Source organism: Saprolegnia parasitica, assembly GCF_000151545.1.
Source record: "Saprolegnia parasitica CBS 223.65 unplaced genomic scaffold supercont2.180, whole genome shotgun sequence".
NCBI classification, from domain to species: Eukaryota; Oomycota; class Saprolegniomycetes; order Saprolegniales; family Saprolegniaceae; genus Saprolegnia; species Saprolegnia parasitica.
Genome location: NW_012156574.1, coordinates 16275 through 34073, shown reverse-complemented (window position 1 = coordinate 34073; position 17799 = coordinate 16275). Strand labels below are relative to the sequence as shown.

Sequence of the window (17799 nt, the reverse complement as noted above, 5' to 3'; positions counted from 1 at the left end):
GTGTACTGGCGCGGCGCAACGCCAGCCACCTCGAGCAGGAAGCGGACGACGTCGAGGTGACCACGTCTGAATAGCGTGATCGACGGCGTCGATGGGCATAGTATGGCCATCGCGATGGAGCATCTGTACCACGGCGAGCATGCCACTGCTGGCTGCCTCGTTCACGAGCTCAGAAAAGTGACTCTCGGGCACGTTCGTGTAGAGGAACGCTGCGACGTCAAACGAGCGCGCGCGGATGGCCTTGCGCAAGGTATCGCATGTCCACCCTCGGCGCGTGTATTTTCGCAGCAGCTCAATTTGTGCTGCGTTGCCTTCGGATACACACCGCATCGGCAAGTGCTGCCCGATGGGACTGTTGTTGCCGGCCGTCGTATTCCACGGATACAAGTGCTTGCTAAGCTGCGGCAGATGCTGGCGCAGCTCCATGAGAGACGAAGCCAACTCGAAGCGGGCGCAGTAGAAGGCAACGTCGATGGCCTCGGCAGATGCGAGATCCGGGCGACAGGCCAGAATGCGCTGCGTCGCTGCCACGTCGCCTTCGTAGATTGCAAGGTGCAACGGAAGCCGCGCATCGGACAAAGCACCACGGGGCAAGCCCAGCGCGTATGGGGACAAGAAGGTCACAGCCATCGTCGGTTCCTTGCAGTCGTAGATGGGCCGAAAGCCGGGCGGGAAGACGTAGACGCTATCGCGCCAGGTAGACGACGTGGTCAGCTTCAAGGTGCGCGCCTCGAGGAAGCGGAAGCGAATGTCCTCGTAGACACCGTACTGGAAGCCAACGATGATGGCTGCCAGCGGCGCCGACGTCAGCACAACGCTCGCCATGGTCAAAGCGAAGAATGTTGGGCCCAGCATTCCGTGATCGGGACGCGTGGCTTTGCCACCCATACAAGAATCAAGACAATGACGTGGCGGTCTGATCGTTGTTTTGGTCCCAGCTATTTGCCGATGGTTTTTACCGTTCCTGATGGTGCGAGAGGTTTGCACATATATATGCAAGACGTCGACCTTGCTTAAAATGGTGCATGGCAAGTGACTATAGCAACCGCGGTCGCTCTTGTGTTGTAGAAGTACGAGAGTCCGTGCTCCTCCAGAAACATCAGTCGATGCACTGGACATGCATGCTTGTGTCGGTGGAGTCGATGGTCAAAAACGGCTGCGACGTGTGCTACGCCTTCGTGGAGGGCAAGGCACGGACGCACGCCACCCAGGACTTTGTGGTTACGTGGGTTTTCGCTTGATTGGTGAGTTTTCGGCAAGGACTCACCCATCGGCACGATGCTCGTACAAGCATAGCTTGCATCGGGGATCATCCAAATCCGCTCGCTGGCAACCACTCTATTGGCTTGCTGAGGTTGCTCCGAATTGAGCTAAAGTATGTAACAGGTTTACTTGATGCTGTTGTCTTCCAGCTACCAGAGTAGTTGTCTTCGACGCTTCCAGAAACCTTTCGAAGACGCTTTTTGGGAGTTCATGGCGGCCAAGGACGCCATCGGCAAAGGCTGTGCTGGCGGGTCCGCTACACTCCTCCGTTCATAAACATAAATTGACAAAAAGATGGGGACCAATTGATAATAACTGATCAAAATGGGGACCAATTGATAATTTATGGTCAAAATAGCTACCAAGTGTAAAATCTCCCCCTTTAACTCACATGGACCATTTTTCATCTCGACAAAGACTTGATACTTGGTCGTCATGCGGGGCGGTGGCTTTGAGAGCTTCTTTGGTGGCGATGGCCTTGGCAAAGGCGCGCCCCACGGCAATGTCGACAACTCCCAGTACTCCAAGACAGCCTCGGAGGAGGACCTCGCGCACCCGCTCACGGTGTCGCTTGAGGATCTGTACAACGGCAAGACGGTCAAGCTCGCCGTGAGCCGCGATATGCTCTGTGGTGCTTGCGAAGGTCGTGGCGGCAAGGCCGGTGCAGAGAAAAGCTGTGGCACGTGCAACGGCCGTGGCATGCGCATCCAGCACCGCCAGATCGGCCCCAACATGGTCCAGCAGGTCCAGTCGGTCTGTCCCGACTGCCGTGGTCGAGGCAAGACGATCAACGAGTTGGATCGCTGCAAGGCGTGCAAGGGTAACAAGGTCTCGAAGGAACGCAAGGTCCTACAAGTCAACATCGAGAAGGGCATGCGCAACGGCCAGCGCATCACGTTCATGGGCGAGGGCGACCAGGCGCCTGGCACGACTGCCGGCGACATTGTGTTTGTCGTCCAGGAGAAGCAGCACGCGATCTTCCAGCGCAAGGGCGACAACCTTATCATGGAGAAGAAGATCACGCTTGTCGAGGCGCTTTGCGGCTTCGAGACGATCGTCGAGCACCTTGATGGCCGCCTTTTGCATGTCAAGACCAAGCCCGGCGAGGTCATCAAGCCGAACCAGCTCAAGGCGGTGCACGGCGAAGGCATGCCGCAGCACGGCAACCCGTTCTTAAAAGGCGAGCTCGTCATCTTGTTCAAGATTGAATTCCCGACGTCCATGTCGGCGTACCAGGTCCGTGCGCTCCAGAGCGTGTTTGCCTTGCCCGAGCCCGTCCGTCCTCGCTACAGCGATTCGGAAGAGTGCTTCCTCGACGACTTTGATGCGAAGGCCGCCCAGCGAGAGGCCCAGCAGGAGGCGTACGACTCGGACGACGACGATTGTGGCCAGCCCCGTGGCGTCCAGTGCCAGCAGCAATAACGAAAGAGGTACTAGATTGCGAGTCATCCAGTGTTTGAATTGGACACTTGATCATTGATTGGCTCATCAAGTTGAAGTACTTAATTCGTCGCTTGTGATTGGGCAGCAACACAGTCTTATAATTGAAACAAATAGAGCATCTTTATTTGCCGCAAGCTGCCGTTAATACTTGTTTTTGTATGTCGCAGTGGTTAATGCTTTTTAAAAAGCATACTCTTTTATTGTCCCCCACCACCAATACTATACACAGTATGGTATACGTACCTCTAGTTCATGACGTGGCGCATCGTACACTTGGCAACGATGCGACACAACTCGAACGCGCACTGACGCCTTGCACTGCTTGCTGCCACGTCCCCTTGGACGTACTACCTTGAGCCGCAGCAAGCATGGGATCTACTGTGTCGGTTGGAGGAGGAAGGAGGCGGAGGACGCACGCAAGGCGGATGCAAACTTGAGATCCTCAGCCGCCATCGTCGTCGCTTCAAATGGCTCCACGCTCCAGACAGCTCGATTTGATGTAGAATCAATACCCCTGTATCTGACCCCCGGAGCTGAGCTGGACCTTCTCCCTTAAAATGAGTTCAATCACATGCATAGAGCCGAACAGACCGCTAGCGTCTGCCGACCACCACAGCAAGCGCGGGCGCAGAGATCATCATCTACCTCGTTCATCGGTACCATATCCCCGAGCTCGGCATCTACGAGGCTGGCATGCTTACACGCCGTGCAAGAAGGCAAGCCTCGTCCGACCACGAGTCCCTCGATATCCCTTCGCCACACCTCGAGAGAGGGTCGATGCACCTCCTTCTACTGCACACCTGCTTGCGACGACGCAAGCGACTGCTTGCCCATGCGTCGCCTCGCTCCCGCCTGGCCCATGACTCGTGTTGCAGTCGAACCGAGTCGTCCAAGTAAATCACATGCATTTCGTCGGCGACCATGCAAGGGGATCGCTACCCGTGGATGAGAAAGTCGCCGGCGAGCGCGGCGCGGCCCGCTTGACGGTAGTTGCGGTCGGTCGGCGTGTGCGACGAGCGGAAGACGTGTGCGACCATGATGGGCCCGTCCTTGTCGCGGGCTTCGGCGACGACGAGGCGGAGGCGCACGTCGAGGTCCATGCAGCTGGCCATGGTGCGCTGGCGCTCGCTCTTGCGCCGCTCAAAGCCGAGGTCGCGCGTCATGTCCTCGAACGTCGCCGTCGCCGGCCGCGAGAGCACTTCGTTCTTGACGTAGTTGACCTTGTTCTGCATCGCCGTCTTGTGGAAGTTGTCTTCATAGATCTGGTCCTTTAGAACCGCCCAGCGCCAGCGCGGGACGCCCTCGGTAGACGTCGTACTTGCTGCGGGACGGTCGAGCATCGGTCGGCAGTGGTGCGACTCTCCAACAGCTTGCCAATCGAAGAATGCGTGCTCGCTTCCATCTGCTATCCAAGTGGCGACGACCGCCGTGCACATGCAGCGCGAGACGGCCATCCCGATGCGAGGAATGACAACGCCACTGCAATGACATGGCCCTTGGCTGGCCATGGCATCCTACTGGACAAGCGCCGTCCCATGGACGCGTCGGATCGACGGCAACTTCAACCCTTGAAGGTGGCAAGCATGGACCGCGAAAAGGCCGCCGGCGAGCGTGCCCACCAACAAGGCAAAGAAGAGGCGCACGAGTCTCTTGGCCCAAGCTCGCAGTCGCCTTGCTCGAGCGATGCAGAAGCCTTGCAAGAGCTTGGCACGAGCCTTGCAAGCGCTCTGCATGTCGGCCCTCCGTGGCCTGGATGCGCGTACGAGGATCGCTTGCCTTCGTTACAAGAGCCACTGCTGCCATCACCATGCACAAGGCCTCAGAGGCAACCAGGAAGCAAATCAACGTCATGATGGTATATTGGTGACACGTCTCGGTTTTCTTCTTCGCAGGAATCGCGTTCATGGCTACTTACTCCATCAACAAGACGACCTTGCGCTTCGTCGACCGGTTCACGACCTTCTCCAAGGCGCCGTCAAAGTCGCTGAACGGGTGCGTCTCGACCCACGTGCGCAGCTTGCCCTGGGCCATCAAGTCTGCCAGTTCCTACAACACACACCGCATGAGCCATCGTGGATGCATCGCGATATATGGATGGTGATGATAAAGTACCTTGAGCATGGCCTTGCGCTCCTCCACGGGCGCGTGCTTGGACCACTCCGTCATCCAAAAGCCGCGGAGCGAAATGTCGTTGAAGACAAGCGCGGTCGTCGACGTCATGACGGGCTCGCGGGCCATGCCGCCGTACGTGACAGCGACGCCGCCCTTGGCCAGGACCTTGGTGATCTCGAGGCCGTTCTGGCCGCCGACGCAGTTGAAGGCAGCCTTGGGCGCGGGGAGGTCCGCAATGAGGCGCTTAAAGTCGGCCGAGCCGAGGTAGTGGTCGGCGACGACGACCGTGGCGCCCAAGCCCTTGAGGTGCTCGACCGTCTCGGCGTAGTCCGTGTCCTCGCGGATGACGTTGATGGTCTGGATGCCGCGGAGGGCCGCGAGCTGGATCACGGCCTGGCCGACAGCCGAGTTGGCGCCGTTCTGGATGATGACGTCGCCCTTCGTAAGCTTGGCAAAGTCGGCCAAGAGGCGGTACGCCGTGCACGGGTTCACCTACAACGCGCTCGCTTCGGTCCACGCCCAACCTCCAACGTCGCTCGTACCGCCAACGTGGCCGCGTATTCGACAGGGATCGACTCGGGCACGACAAGCACCTCCGCTTCCTTGGCAACAGCCTCCGTGCGCCACGTGCCAAAGCCAGCAACGGCAGGGATGACGCGGTCGCCGACCTTGAGCGTCGAAACGGCCTGGCCGACCGCCGTGACGCGGGCGACACCCTCGTTACCGCCAATGGCGGGCAACGCGGCCTTGATGCCGTAGCCACCCGTGACCATGCTCAGGTCGGCGGGGTTCACGGGCGCGGCCAAGAACTTGAGCGCGACTTCGTGCTGGCCGAGCGTCTTGGGCAAAAGGCCAACATCCTCGACCCTAGGCGATGCATGAGCTTCCATCGCACGCGCAGCATGGAGCGCCTACTTGAGGACTTCCGTGGGCACGCCTTGCGCGTGGAAGCGGACGGCCGTCGCGAAGCGGCGATGAAGGACAGCGGCGCGGGACAGCATGGCGCAGGTGGATGGACAGCCAGCAAAAACGGTTTGTGGTGGGCATTTGCTCAGTCATTTGTATTGACTTGTAGAGGTTTTGAGGGACCCCACCAGGGACCGATCGCGAAGATTGAGCGTACACTATTTCATGTCGCTCTCGCTGGCATTGTGCGTTGCGCCATCTGCATACCATGTAGAGCCCGCTCTTTGCATGCAATCCTCATCCAAGCACTTTTAAAAAGGATGACCGCTCTCGACCCGCCAAGAGAAGCGCAAATGTGCCTGAACGACGTGGGGTTATTGTATAGTACACTATTTGCGACGATTACGAAGGAGGGGGCCCGTAAAATCGATGACATGCAAAGTGAGAGGTTCTGTCTCAATTCAATGTTCGATTTTGATTTTATGCCCGTTATACAGCGTATTTGTATACGCCATAAATCAGATACTTTAAATATGCCATTTTATTACGATGGCGATTGAGATTTGCTTTTGAAGGCAACCGCAAGAGAGGATCGCTGCCGAAGGAGCACGTGCAGGGGACACTGGCTCCATGTGTACGACCCTTAGGGCTGCATGTACATGGGCCATGCGATCCTCTATACATGGCATAGGTGCTAAGGTGCTCGCTAGCATCGCGCGATGCGTCATGGTCGGCGAAACGGTGTTGGCGATGGCCATGTACCGACACGCTGCGAGAGACGACCATCGGAGGTCGTGGCACTCGTTCTGTGGGGCTGCGCTGAGACGAAAGCAGGGTCGCACGCAAGGTTGTGCAGGATACGAAATTGCCTCGCCAAACGCGCGCCCACATTACATTCGGAGCTGCTAGGATGTGTCAACCGCTCCACGAGAAACAGTCCCTGCTGCATTGAATCACCACCAGCGTGGACACGTCGTTGTGGGCGACATGCACACGCGAGCAGTTGATCTTTCTTGCGCGTGTGGATGCAACGAACAGCGTCACTGGAATCCTCGCGCTGGTGTCTGCGGCCGCTTTATGCGCTCGACCGCATCGGTGGAGAGCATCGCCTTGTCGCCATCACCTTATGAATAGCGTGCGCACACCGGTTTGCGAGCTTCCAGCTATGCCATCCTGCTACTCCATCCATACCACAGTGCGACGCTAGGGCAAGCCAACGGGGCCTTGAGAAAAGAGGCACGGTGCCAATATGTTCCTCCGCAGTCGCGCCTCGTCACACATGGAATCACCGATCGCGAAGATGCGTGCAAAAGCGTACCAGGTACAAGCACACGTCACCGCGCCTCCTACCTCCATCGGCACCCATCAATGCTCTGTATCACGAGGGTGTGCCCCATAGACGAGCCATGGGCTGGCCGCACGGGTGGCCGTGCCTTGACGTGCTCACGCAGCGCTTCGTGGGCTTGGGATGATTGGCCGCAGCCACGCGCACCCCGTTTGGAGCTTCCTTGGCACGTTCCGTCCGCCCACCGAAGGACGCCGACGACGACATATCCTCGTACGTTGAAGTTGGCCATGGAACAGCAGCCACTTGGCCATTTACCATGCGACGCACAGTGACCACGTCGATGACCCCATGGACGACGCTGCTCGAGCAGCGCGATGTGTTTCGCGTCATTACGGCGTTTCAGCCCGGCCTGCCGCGCGACCTCGCCAAAGCGTGCACGCGCCAAGCGCGCATCCTCGACGACCTCTGCTACTCGCTCAACCCGTGGCTTGCCCAGTACAGCGCTAAACCGGTCTTCTACTGCCGCGTGCTCTTTAAGCTCATTGCAGACGGCCAGCTCGGACGCGCCCACCGCCTCCTCGACGCCGCGCCGGCGCTCACAACGCCCCAAGGCGACTGGGCCTTCCTCTACGCAATCGACGCGGCGGCGCGTCTTCGCGACCTCGGCCTCGTCCGGCGGCTCCACGCGCGCGGCCTTGGGCGCTGCACGACAGCAGCCATGGACGCAGCGGCCGCCGCCGGGCACTTTGAGATGGTCGTCTTCCTCGGCGAGCACCGAACCGAAGGCTGCACGCAAGAGGGGCTCGAGCGCGCGTGGAAAGGCCAGTTCCTTGAGATCGTCAAGTATTTGGAGGCCAAATACCCGCAGCTCGTGTGCCGGAAGAAGCGCCATTGGCAGCACGTCGTGCGCTCATGGTCGCGCAAAGCCATGACGCTGCTGACCGCGCCGCCCGTCTCCTAGTCCTCTGCTAATTGTTGTCGTCGATGTCATGTTAAGACCAAGTACAACGCTTGCATGTCTTGCGTGTCGACGCCATGCCGCCGCAAAGCAGCGTGGGACGATGAAGCTACTCGGACGTGGTCGGAAGCTGGCGCCAGTCGCGGCAACTGCGCGGCTCAGATCGATGAGAAAACACATGGTCACCACCACGATCCCCGGCGTGCAAATGGTTGATGCCTGCGTCGGCGGCGAGGGCTACCTACGCGACTCGACCCGATGCACGTCGTCTTGATGTCGTGCACAAGATGACGCAGTTCCAGTGCGGCCTGCCCGAGGCGACTGCGTGTCACACCAAATGGCCCGCGGCGTCGTCCTCTGCTAGCGCCTCGAAGGTTATCAGCAAATGGCGCTAACGATGCAGTGTCTGTCGGCGTTTCCCACAAAAACATCGACGTTGCCGTTGATTGACTTAGCGTCACGCGGTGACGAGGTGGATGCGATGACCCATGCAGCGTCGCGCTACTCGAGACGCTGCGTCGACACCGGCTCGGTTGTTGCTCGACAAACGCACTCGATTTGGCGGCTGCCCAGGTCCTCGATGCGGTTCCTTTTTGTCACGCATCGGTCGCCCCTTCTTCAACGGACTCATCCACGGCCCCACCACGTCGTAGCCCACTTGCGCATGCAGGAAAGGGCCCGAGCGGCCGCCGACACGACTCTGTCGTCGAATGTCCTCTCTGGTAGATAGGTTATGATACATTAGCCGACACGACCTGTCTTGTACTCATGCGATAGCTCATTATGCATGGTTGGTATCAATAATGTCCTTGATGGTGCGACATGGTAGTGCCAATCAACGTTGTAGTTCGCGGCGCGGGGCGGCGACGTCGCGAGCACGCGGCAGGGCTAGGGTTGTCATCGCAAGGGGTAGGGTAATCTGAAATCGAGCTGTCCTGCCCGCCGGGTGCCGCCACAGCAAAAGAAAAGGCTGGGTACGGTGTCTACCTATCCACAGTATAGACTGTCATTGCGAGGGGCTATCATCTAGAAGACAAAGACGTCAATTTGATCGATGCGATGGACCCTCGTCCAAACACGCAGAGAGGGCGGTGCCAAGCGAATCCTGCATTTGTCGACCGTGCGTTTACAAGCAAGCCACCCGCCATGCCTTTGCACCGATACTAGTCCACCGCGATCTTTCTTCCCACGCACGCAACAAGCAATCCCATGGTTTCATACAGTTGACAACACGTTACGCGGAACCAAGAAAAGCGTCACGACCGGCCCCACGTCCAGCGCTTCTGGCACAACCGGCACAGCATCGCTGTGCAGCCCGACCGGCGGTCCGTAAAGATGCCGCAGTGGGGGCATTGCTGGTAGCGCCACTCGCGCGCGCAGTGGTAAAACGCCACGTCATCGGCCGTGACTGGGCCCGTCGTCTTGCGGAGGCGTTGGTATTCGGCGCACGACAAGCCAAGGTGCCAGCGGCAATGGCACGTGCTGCAGAGCTCGGTGCGGCAGCGCGCACACGGCACGCGCGGCTTGAGCCCTGCCGCGCTCACGTACTGGCACTCGGGGCAAGCGACGCCTCGGCCTTTATGGAGACGGTACATCTGCGCGACCCGCGACCGCGTCTCCGATGGGAGCGCGAGGCCGCGTACATGGGAAGGCCCAATCACCTCGCTGCAGCTCTGGACAGGGCAGGTCATGGGCCCCGGAATGGACAAGTACTGGCGCAGGCACGCGACGCAGACACAGTGCCGGCACGGTAGCTCGTGCCATGCGTCACGGTCCTGCCGTGGCCGACCAAGCACGGCGCGGAGGAGGGCACTGTACCATGCGCCAGGCGCGCAGGCGTCGTAGCAGATGACGCAAGTGGTGTGCGCCATCGGTCCCATCGAATGCACTTTGATCGGATATGGCCGTTGAACGTGACAGGAGGCGACGACCGATCGAGGCCTTCCGCCCCGTCCCACGCCAAGCCAACCGCCTGGTTACAAAGGCGGAGCATGGAGTGACCCCTTTGAAAAGACAAGGAATAGGCCATAGCGCGCTGCGGAAGAGTGCTCGGTCGAGCTGCACTAGTGCGATCGAGCGAGTGGCAATGGTGCTCTCATAATGCGTTTTGACGTTCTGTTTGTATGCAGCGTTTGCGTACAGCATCTTGAAACAGAATACCAACTCGACATTCTGTTTTGCGAGGTGGGCTGGCGACTGGTATCGTTGCTGAGCGCATGACGCATCAAGCGTCATCGCAAGCCCATGATAGCTGACACGATGTGCTGGCATGATGTTGGCTCTGCCCCACTGCCGGCTGCCGTCCATGCAAAACTATTGGCGGGGCAGATACCGCACGTACCTGCAGAACACCAAGCACCCAAGCAGTACTAAGAGTCCGTCGACACGGACTCGAATGATTTGCCTGCGTCTTAAGCCGGATCGTAATCACGGACGAGTAGGGTCGTGTCTCCCAACCTATAGTTCTCTTTTCTGGCGACGGCACGCACGGCCCATCGGGCGAAGCTTGTTAGGCTCTTTGCCCATCCATGGTCGCAGGCAACGTCAAGCATGAATAAGCGCTCAGAGGCTACTCCCAGCGGTCGCCTTGCTACTGAGAATCGGCAAATGGCATGCGCCTCGAAGGCCGCCTTGATGCGCCTCCGAGACATTTCCGCGCTGCGCCATGGCCAGGGAAACTGTGGCTCTTTATGATCGCCATGCAGCGTATCTTGATTGATTGCCACAACGCCCAATTTTTATCCGGATCCGGCTAGAGACAGAAGCTCGAGCTCACTTGAGGTCCGACAGCAACGAGCGTGCTTGTCACCATGCGGCCAACCGGCAGGTCGTCTCGTGCGCATGTGCCGGTCCACGGCTCTGGCTCGACACCAGTATAACCCATAGCGGGAGGCATTAACGATGCTTTAACCTACGCATTCGACAATGGCCGCTTTGGCTATAGTCGATATGTAAGCACAATCGTGGCAATCGTACAACGCTGTGCACGTGTCAATTTGTGAACCACTTGTGGCGATCCACTGTTTCGAAACGCTGGCTTGCATCGGAATCCCTCACAGCCAATACACACCAACACGTGTTGGACACCAACGCAGCGACAACCCTTTCCACAAGAGTTAGCATAACCTTAAATCAATCCTAATTGATACATGAATTTATCAAAGCGTCAGTGTAGACAAGGTCTGTCATACGTCCACCGCGTCCTGTCCGTGACCCTGTCTAGCTGCGACACGCGCAGTCCGAGCCAATCAGTGCCAGTCAGCCAGCCCCGCAGTCAGAGTATAATACAAACCGCCGGCCACCATGCACATCAAACTGCCCTTCAAGCGCCAGCCGCGCGTCATCGGCGGGCCGAGCCTCGCGGTACTCACGGACCCAGACCTCTTCACACTCGTGGCCTCCTACCAAGACGGACTGCCCAACTCGCTCGTGCACGAGTTCCGGCGCTACAACGAGCGCCTCGAGCGGCTCTTCTACAAGTCGCAGCCGAATCTGCGCGCGCGCACGTCGCCCGCGCTCTTCCGCGGCTACGTGCTCGTCAAGCTCCTCAAAGAAGGCGACATTGACTTTGCCCTTCAGCTGCTTCGGATGTGCCCCACCAATGCACTCCTTCTCATTCCGCACCGTGGCACCAAGTACCCGGTGACGATGGACCACGCGGTGCGGGCGCGGAGCCTCCCGCTGCTGACTGCGCTCCACGAACGCCAGCTCGGCATGTGCACGCGCGATGCGATGGACATTGCAGCGGCCAACGGCGACCTTGAGATCGTCCAGTTCCTCCACGAACACCGCAGCGAAGGGTGCTCGTCGGACGCCTTTTTGTTTGCGGCCAAGCGCGGCCATACGAACGTCGTGACCTTTCTCCGGGAATATCGACCGGCAGATGAAGACGTGATGCCGCTCCAGCCCCACGGCCGCGCGATCACGGGCAAGGACGCCTCCAAGCCGGACTGCGTCGTGCAGTAATCGACCAAGCGGTAGTTGACAGCGATCGAAGGTGTCGACACGTGGCCATCGCAGTGTACAAAGCGTTTGGAAGAGCGAGCGAGACGAGACATACCACAAGTTGGTAGATGAATCAAAATATGACGTCAAGACAAGTAAACCAGTATGTAAGCACGTCCGCGGTAAATCATCTTTGTTGTTGACCCATGGTTGGACGAAGAAGTGGGGATCGGAGATGAAGCGAGCGCCATTGCAGTCACATTGTATAACAAGGGTCTATGTGCTCTTTATACACCATTGACTACGATGGAGAGAGCGAGGTGTCCCGACACAGTACGTGGACACCAGTACCAAGGGTCCGGACGCTTTGGACCTTGCAGACGCAATCCGACGTGAGCGCTGCAACGCCTTGATTCTGGCCAGTTTTTGAAAAAATCCAAAAAGATTCTAGGACGCGCCGTAGTGGCGTCCCATCACGATCCAACGACAAGTGTATTGTAGGACATGGCCTATTGCATGACGCAGCTCATCGCTCCTTCGCCGGGATCATATTCGGGACGAACGCGCGTCTCGTGCCGGTGTTCGTCTTGGGGGCGATTTTTCTTGAGGAACGCAAGGACCGCCTTGTGCTTCTTTGCCCTCTTGAACGCAAGCCGGGAGCAGCCTTCGCTGCGGTGTTGATGCAGAAACTGGACGATCTCGAGGTCGCCGTTGGCCGCCGCCGTGTCCATGGCGAGCTGCGAGCAAATGCCAATGGCGGGTCGTGCATGCAGTCGTTTCACTAGCGACAGGTTGCGGGCGCGGACTGCATTGTCGATCGTGTTGCGGATTAGGATCGAGACGCTACGGGATGGGAGTTTGATGTCGTCGTCGTCGGTAAATGTGTCGAGGAACGTGTGCGCGAGGTCGCAGTAGTTGTCTTGGAGGAGGCGGCAGAGAAGATACCCGCGCATGCGGAGCGGGTCTTGCATTTGCTTCAAGTTGGGGTGGACTTGGTACTGGGCCATCTCGAGCTTGGCGTAGTAGAGCTGGAACATGTGCTGGAGCGAGCATGGCACACCATCTTGGTAGGCGAGGATGACCTCCCTCAAATCGGGCTGCGTAAGGACGGCGCGGGCAGAGCTCGACGATGGGATCATTGCGCTGCTACGGGACCTTGGTCTCTTTTTCAAACTAACAAACCAACCCACTCGGATGCCCGCAGGGACAGAGATGTCGCACGCCGTGTCCAACAGCTTGTCCACACCGGTTGCCAGTTTGCCCTTTGCAATTGTGGTGTTTTTCTAGCCCATTTTTTTCGCGCCTTTTTCAAATAGCATACCGAACAATGTCCAATGTCCATGGCGAGCGTCGTGCACTTGCAAAAGTGACATTCGTGCAAGGCAGTGAGACATCTGGTGGCTGCTGCGTTGTGTCCAGAGCTCGCTTCAGATCGCTCGGCAGAGCCGAAGGAGCTTCATCTCTCGATGCTGGCCAAACGTGCGCAGCAGCAAGAGCGCTTCGGTGACGCGGGCGTCGTGGACGAGTCGGCACAGCACGTAGCCGCGGAAGAGACAGCTGTCGGTCGCCAAGTGGCACAGACAGAAGGTGGTCCACAGCGTGCATTTTCGATGCAGCTTCTCCGTGTAGTGCTATCAAACGCGTCAAGAAGCGCACGCGGGATGTGCCCTTGGTACTGCGTGATGCGCGCAAACCAAAGCCGCGTCGAGTGCATCGACGCCGCGAGACGTTCGAGCTGCGCCTCAAGGAACTCAGGATGCGTCGTACGCCTTCAACGAGCAGCCTTCACGACGCTCGTGGGACAGAAACTCAACGATCGCGAGGTCGCCGGCGGTGTCCACGGCCAATGTCGCACAGCGGCCAACCCGGAGGTCGTGCAGCTCCTGGAGCAGTGGAAGACTGCCGGCGCATTGTCCATCGTGACCAGAACGGTCGAGGGCACGAGTTGAAGCGGAAGCATAATGTCGATTGGGTGCGGAAACGCGCGCAGAAGGAGCGCCTCGGAGACGAGTCGACACAGCATGTAGCCGCGGAGCAGCGGCGGCGACGCGGACTCGCACAGATCCGGGTGGTCGAGGTAGTGCACGTGGCCGAGCGTCTCGTGGTAGGCGCGAACGACGTCGCTGAGCGCTTTGGGGAGACCAGCTTGGAAGCCAAAGATGCGTGTCAAAAGGTCTTCTTGGCCGAAGACGACCGTCGACGTCGGCGCGCCATCGAGTCGATCGGCAAAGTGTTTTTGAGATTCGGTCGATCCGCGAACAGTGCGATAGATATGCTGCTGCCACGTCCATCCAACCCTGTTGGACGCAGACGTACGTACACCAGTGTAAATAAAACGTACTACGCTCTGACGTCCATTCTTTCATACGAAACGGTTCAGCTGAACCGTTCGCTATGGCAGTTCCACGACGACATGTAACCGACGTGGACAAAATGTCGTTTTGAAACATGTCATGGTGCGTTGTATACAGCATCGTGGGTGAAGAAGCACCGACTCCATCCTATTGTTTGCTTCCCTCCCAGCAATCGTTTGTAGCGAAGAGAACGTCGAGTTCCACATCGTACCAGGACGTGCGTATGACTCAAGGTATCTTTCCCGAAGAAACTCTGCGCGCTGTCCCTTTGAGCACACAGGACAATGTACAATATGTCAACTATACTCCAAGATATTACTGAATCGCACACGACAACACATCGGACAACGGCACCTTGGGCTCGCCGTAGACCGGTGGCCGGACCCGCGCGTCGTTGGGTCGATGCGCCTTGAGAAAGGCCAGTACCTCCTTGTGTTTTTTGCCTTCTTGAACGCAATCTTCGAGCACCCTTCGCTTCGATGCGTGTGGAGAAACTCAACAATGGCCAAGTCCCCGTGCTCGGCCGCGAAGTCCATGGACCGCACGGAGGCCGCGCCAAGGCCGCGTGCGTGGAGCCGCTTGATGAGCGCCAAATCGCGGTGCTTTGCCGCGCTATCGACCGTCCACCGAAGCAAGGGCGAGAGGCGCGACGGCAGCTTCAGATCGCTCCTACCCGGGAACATGTCCAAGAGCTCGTTGGCTTCGACGCAGTAGCCTTCGCGGATGAGGCGGCAGAGCATGTAGCCACGGAGACGAATCGGATCGACCAATTCGCTCAAGTCGGGATGGTACCGATATTGCACTTGTTCGAGCTTCGCCTGGTAGAGTGCCAGCATGTGCTGCAGTGTGCACGAGATGCCAACTTGGTACGCGAAAATGAGCTCACGCAAATCGGGCTGGACGAGTACGTCGTAGGCCAAGGATCGAGCCATCGAATTTGCTTTGTGCTTGGGAGGGACAATGCAGATGTGACCGACGCCATGGACGCGGCGGCGTGTTGACGTGGACAGGATGAGTAGGGTTATCACGTGCGACACGACATGTCGCACAGAACTAGGCTCCTCGTGGACCTCCGCGAGAACGACCTGAAGCCCTTATTCGTTTGCAGTCATACCGGTCTAGGACAATATGACCAGAGATAGGAGCCGAGACCAGCAGGGCCCTTCCACGACTCGTACAAGGGTCGCCGTTTCGAGGTGTGTGGCGCGCTCCCAGCTGTGCTCTCGGCGCTGGAGCTTCGGAAGTTGCGCAATGAAGGTGTGCGAGAAAGATGAGAGCAGTCTACCTTCAACTTGGTGGAGATGTTGCCTGACCCGGGTGCAAATTGTCGCACGTGAAAAAGACGTGAGATATCGATTGATACAGATTTACACAGGCAGTACACGTATACATATATCGAAAATTTAAAAAACACACACATCGGGTGTGGTGAAATATTCAGTACGAAAGGTTGCCGATTCCACGGATGCATTGATGATAGCTCTGGAGACTGAGTGGAACTACAATGGCACGATAACGGAGAGAAAGTCGTGAGGACATTTCCGCTCAAAACACCTTTCTCGGTCCTAGCGCATAAGCATTGGGCTGACGAGCTCCCTATTTTAACGAAAGACCAGGACGATTCCCGCAGTGACAGCGCGTCGGAGGCAGCGAGGGTCTGAATGGGTCAGCGGCGCTCCTTCAGGCGTCCTATTGCAACGTCAGGATTGTCATCATGTCGAGTGTCCAGCTGCTGTGTGCAAGAGTTGCCTTGCGGCTCTCGATGCCATTTGGAGAGACAAGCTTCGCTTCCTTCGGAGAGGCCAACAGGGTTGGCGTCTTCCTTCCACGTGCTGGACAGCGATGGTAGACCTGGAGTTGTATCGATCTCAGCACTTCACTCCGTCGGTTGTTGTTGAAGTGGGTTGGACTCTATTCCAATAGAGAAAAGTATGGTGCTAAATAAAATTGTCGTTCTTTCTTCGTTGTGTATACTCGGCGGAGGAACTTGATTTAGGCCGGCGGAGGCAGGAGCGCGATCCGCGGGACAAGGTGCTGGCGCAGCCACTCGTGTTGAGCGAGAAGCTGGAGAAGCCGACGAAGAGCAGGCTGCTCGGGCTCTTGAACGAGACTGTGGTGCAGTTGAGCGACGCGCGCCGCCTTGACGGCAATCGTCCAAGGACTTGGCAGCGGTAGGTCGGCACGAAAGACGCAATCGTTCCGGGCCCGCCAGACGTTAAATCAGACGCAGGCGCGGAGCACGACCAGAGGTAGTGGAGCACGGCCAGAGGTAGCAGAACGCGGCTTGATGCATGCTGGAGGCCGTCTTGGGCGTCGAGTAGAGGTAGCCCGAGAGCATTTCTCTCCGTCGGTGCCATCGGAATTGTGTTTATAAACATACATGCATATACATGTGTCGCCATTCACTTCAATTGCTCCCTCCAAGCCGAGTGGAATCGAGATGCTCGAGTGTCCGAGTGCATGCAACGCTGCTGATTCCATTCACGTTGGTTGTGATGTGACGAGTTGAAATGCCATCGTCGGCTTCTCCGGCTCCTCGCCCAACACGAGTGGCCGCGCCAGCACCTTGTCCCGCGGATCGCGCTCCTGTCTCCGCCGGCCTAAATCAAGTTTCTCCGCCGAGTGTACACAACGAAGAAAGTCCGCCAATTTTATTTAGCATCATCCTTTTCTCTATTGGAATAGACGACGACCCACTTCAACAACAACGAGTTGAAGTGCCCTACCGTCCGGCGTCGAAGAATGCGCTCTATCAGCATGTCCTCAAGGTCCATTGACGATACAGTCGCATGAATCCATCCTTGCTCGGTGCTCTCTATGTGTAGATTACCTTTCTTTCGACTCGTCGCACTTCAAACTCCAGGATTCTACTCGACATAGCGTGGGGATATACAGTGCAACAACGTTGCAGCCGCGACGTTGCACATCTCTCCACGTATAATACTAGTCGGAAGCCGCTACCAGTAGTACGAAACGATAACGAATGACAGGGGACAGCCGAATGGCATTATCGTCTCGAACGGTCGTCTGCAAGCAGGTGCGGACAAAGGCTCTGCAACTTGCAGACGATGCAAAAAAAGTCGGATCGCGAATCGAGACATGCCATTCGTTACATTTCCGCCAATCAGAGCGCGCCCACGTGGGCTGTGGCGCGCTGGCCCTCGGACAGCATTTCGCCTTTCGCCATGCCGAGCTCGAGTGGGTACGCGATGGCGTTCACATCGCTTCTGCCCAAGACGATGGACCTGCAGCAGTCGGGTGCGATGAAGTCGTCGACGTCGCGCCGCACCAAGAGCAGGTCGAGCCACTACACGCTCTACGAGATGCCCATCACGTGCCCGATCACACGCCGGTCCTGGGTGCTCCGGAAGCGCTTCTCGGATTTTCTGCGCTTTCGCCAGCAGCTCCGGCTCCTCAGCTCGATGATCTCGCCGCACCCGGACCAAGTCGTCACCATCGACATGGTCCACTCGATCCTCTCGGTGCCGTTTCCGAAAAAGCACAGCTTTCATCGCTTCGAGTCGCACGTG

The 17799-nt window shown here is 58.0% G+C and overlaps 9 protein-coding genes across 9 annotated transcripts; 3 read left to right on the top strand and 6 right to left on the bottom strand.

Annotated features, from left to right (window-relative positions):
• Positions 1–217: 217 nt before the first annotated feature.
• Positions 218–855, bottom strand: SPRG_15719 (hypothetical protein; the record flags this gene model as incomplete). The annotated part of the gene is made up of 2 exons (XM_012354760.1): positions 218–266; positions 326–855. The coding sequence occupies 2 exons, from the start codon at positions 853–855 to the stop codon at positions 218–220; spliced, it is 579 nt and encodes a 192-aa protein (XP_012210150.1).
• Positions 856–1698: 843 nt separating this feature from the next.
• Positions 1699–2685, top strand: SPRG_15718 (hypothetical protein; the record flags this gene model as incomplete). The annotated part of the gene is made up of 1 exon (XM_012354759.1): positions 1699–2685. One exon carries the CDS (start codon positions 1699–1701, stop codon positions 2683–2685), a length of 987 nt encoding a protein of 328 aa, XP_012210149.1.
• A 956-nt stretch (positions 2686–3641) lies between these two features.
• Positions 3642–4046, bottom strand: SPRG_15717 (hypothetical protein; the record flags this gene model as incomplete). Its single annotated transcript, XM_012354758.1, has 2 exons — positions 3642–3958; positions 4025–4046. 2 exons carry the CDS (start codon positions 4044–4046, stop codon positions 3642–3644), a joined length of 339 nt encoding a protein of 112 aa, XP_012210148.1.
• Positions 4047–4538: 492 nt separating this feature from the next.
• SPRG_15716 (hypothetical protein) lies at positions 4539–5850 on the bottom strand. The gene is made up of 4 exons (XM_012354757.1): positions 5734–5850; positions 5361–5685; positions 4819–5310; positions 4539–4752 (listed from the first exon to the last, which is right to left on the bottom strand). Exons 1-4 carry the CDS (start codon positions 5817–5819, stop codon positions 4618–4620), a joined length of 1038 nt encoding a protein of 345 aa, XP_012210147.1. The 5' UTR covers positions 5820–5850; the 3' UTR covers positions 4539–4617.
• Positions 5851–7277: 1427 nt separating this feature from the next.
• Positions 7278–8079, top strand: SPRG_15715 (hypothetical protein). The gene has a single exon (XM_012354756.1). It carries the CDS (start codon positions 7329–7331, stop codon positions 7971–7973), a length of 645 nt encoding a protein of 214 aa, XP_012210146.1. The 5' UTR covers positions 7278–7328; the 3' UTR covers positions 7974–8079.
• A 1147-nt stretch (positions 8080–9226) lies between these two features.
• On the bottom strand, positions 9227–9841 carry SPRG_15714 (hypothetical protein; the record flags this gene model as incomplete). Its single annotated transcript, XM_012354755.1, has 1 exon — positions 9227–9841. One exon carries the CDS (start codon positions 9839–9841, stop codon positions 9227–9229), a length of 615 nt encoding a protein of 204 aa, XP_012210145.1.
• A 1432-nt stretch (positions 9842–11273) lies between these two features.
• On the top strand, positions 11274–11942 carry SPRG_15713 (hypothetical protein; the record flags this gene model as incomplete). The annotated part of the gene is made up of 1 exon (XM_012354754.1): positions 11274–11942. One exon carries the CDS (start codon positions 11274–11276, stop codon positions 11934–11936), a length of 663 nt encoding a protein of 220 aa, XP_012210144.1. The 3' UTR covers positions 11937–11942.
• Positions 11943–12388: 446 nt separating this feature from the next.
• On the bottom strand, positions 12389–13054 carry SPRG_15712 (hypothetical protein; the record flags this gene model as incomplete). The annotated part of the gene is made up of 2 exons (XM_012354753.1): positions 12389–12424; positions 12479–13054. The coding sequence occupies 2 exons, from the start codon at positions 13052–13054 to the stop codon at positions 12389–12391; spliced, it is 612 nt and encodes a 203-aa protein (XP_012210143.1).
• Positions 13055–13342: 288 nt separating this feature from the next.
• Positions 13343–15201, bottom strand: SPRG_15711 (hypothetical protein; the record flags this gene model as incomplete). The annotated part of the gene is made up of 5 exons (XM_012354752.1): positions 13343–13546; positions 13730–13798; positions 13846–14190; positions 14624–14738; positions 14810–15201. 5 exons carry the CDS (start codon positions 15199–15201, stop codon positions 13343–13345), a joined length of 1125 nt encoding a protein of 374 aa, XP_012210142.1.
• Positions 15202–17799: the final 2598 nt, after the last annotated feature.

Bases quoted from the DNA above. Each gene is read 5' to 3' on its own strand.
- SPRG_15716 (XM_012354757.1), bottom strand. From the start codon at position 5,819: ATGCTGTCCCGCGCCGCTGTCCTTCATCGCCGCTTCGCGACGGCCGTC. The intron at 5,686-5,733 runs GTAGGCGCTCCA...TGCATCGCCTAG, and splicing joins GTGCCCACGGAAGTCCTCAA to GGTCGAGGATGTTGGCCTTT. The intron at 4,753-4,818 runs GTACTTTATCAT...TGTGTGTTGTAG, and splicing joins AGCGCAAGGCCATGCTCAAG to GAACTGGCAGACTTGATGGC.
- SPRG_15715 (XM_012354756.1), top strand. From the start codon at position 7,329: ATGCGACGCACAGTGACCACGTCGATGACCCCATGGACGACGCTGCTC.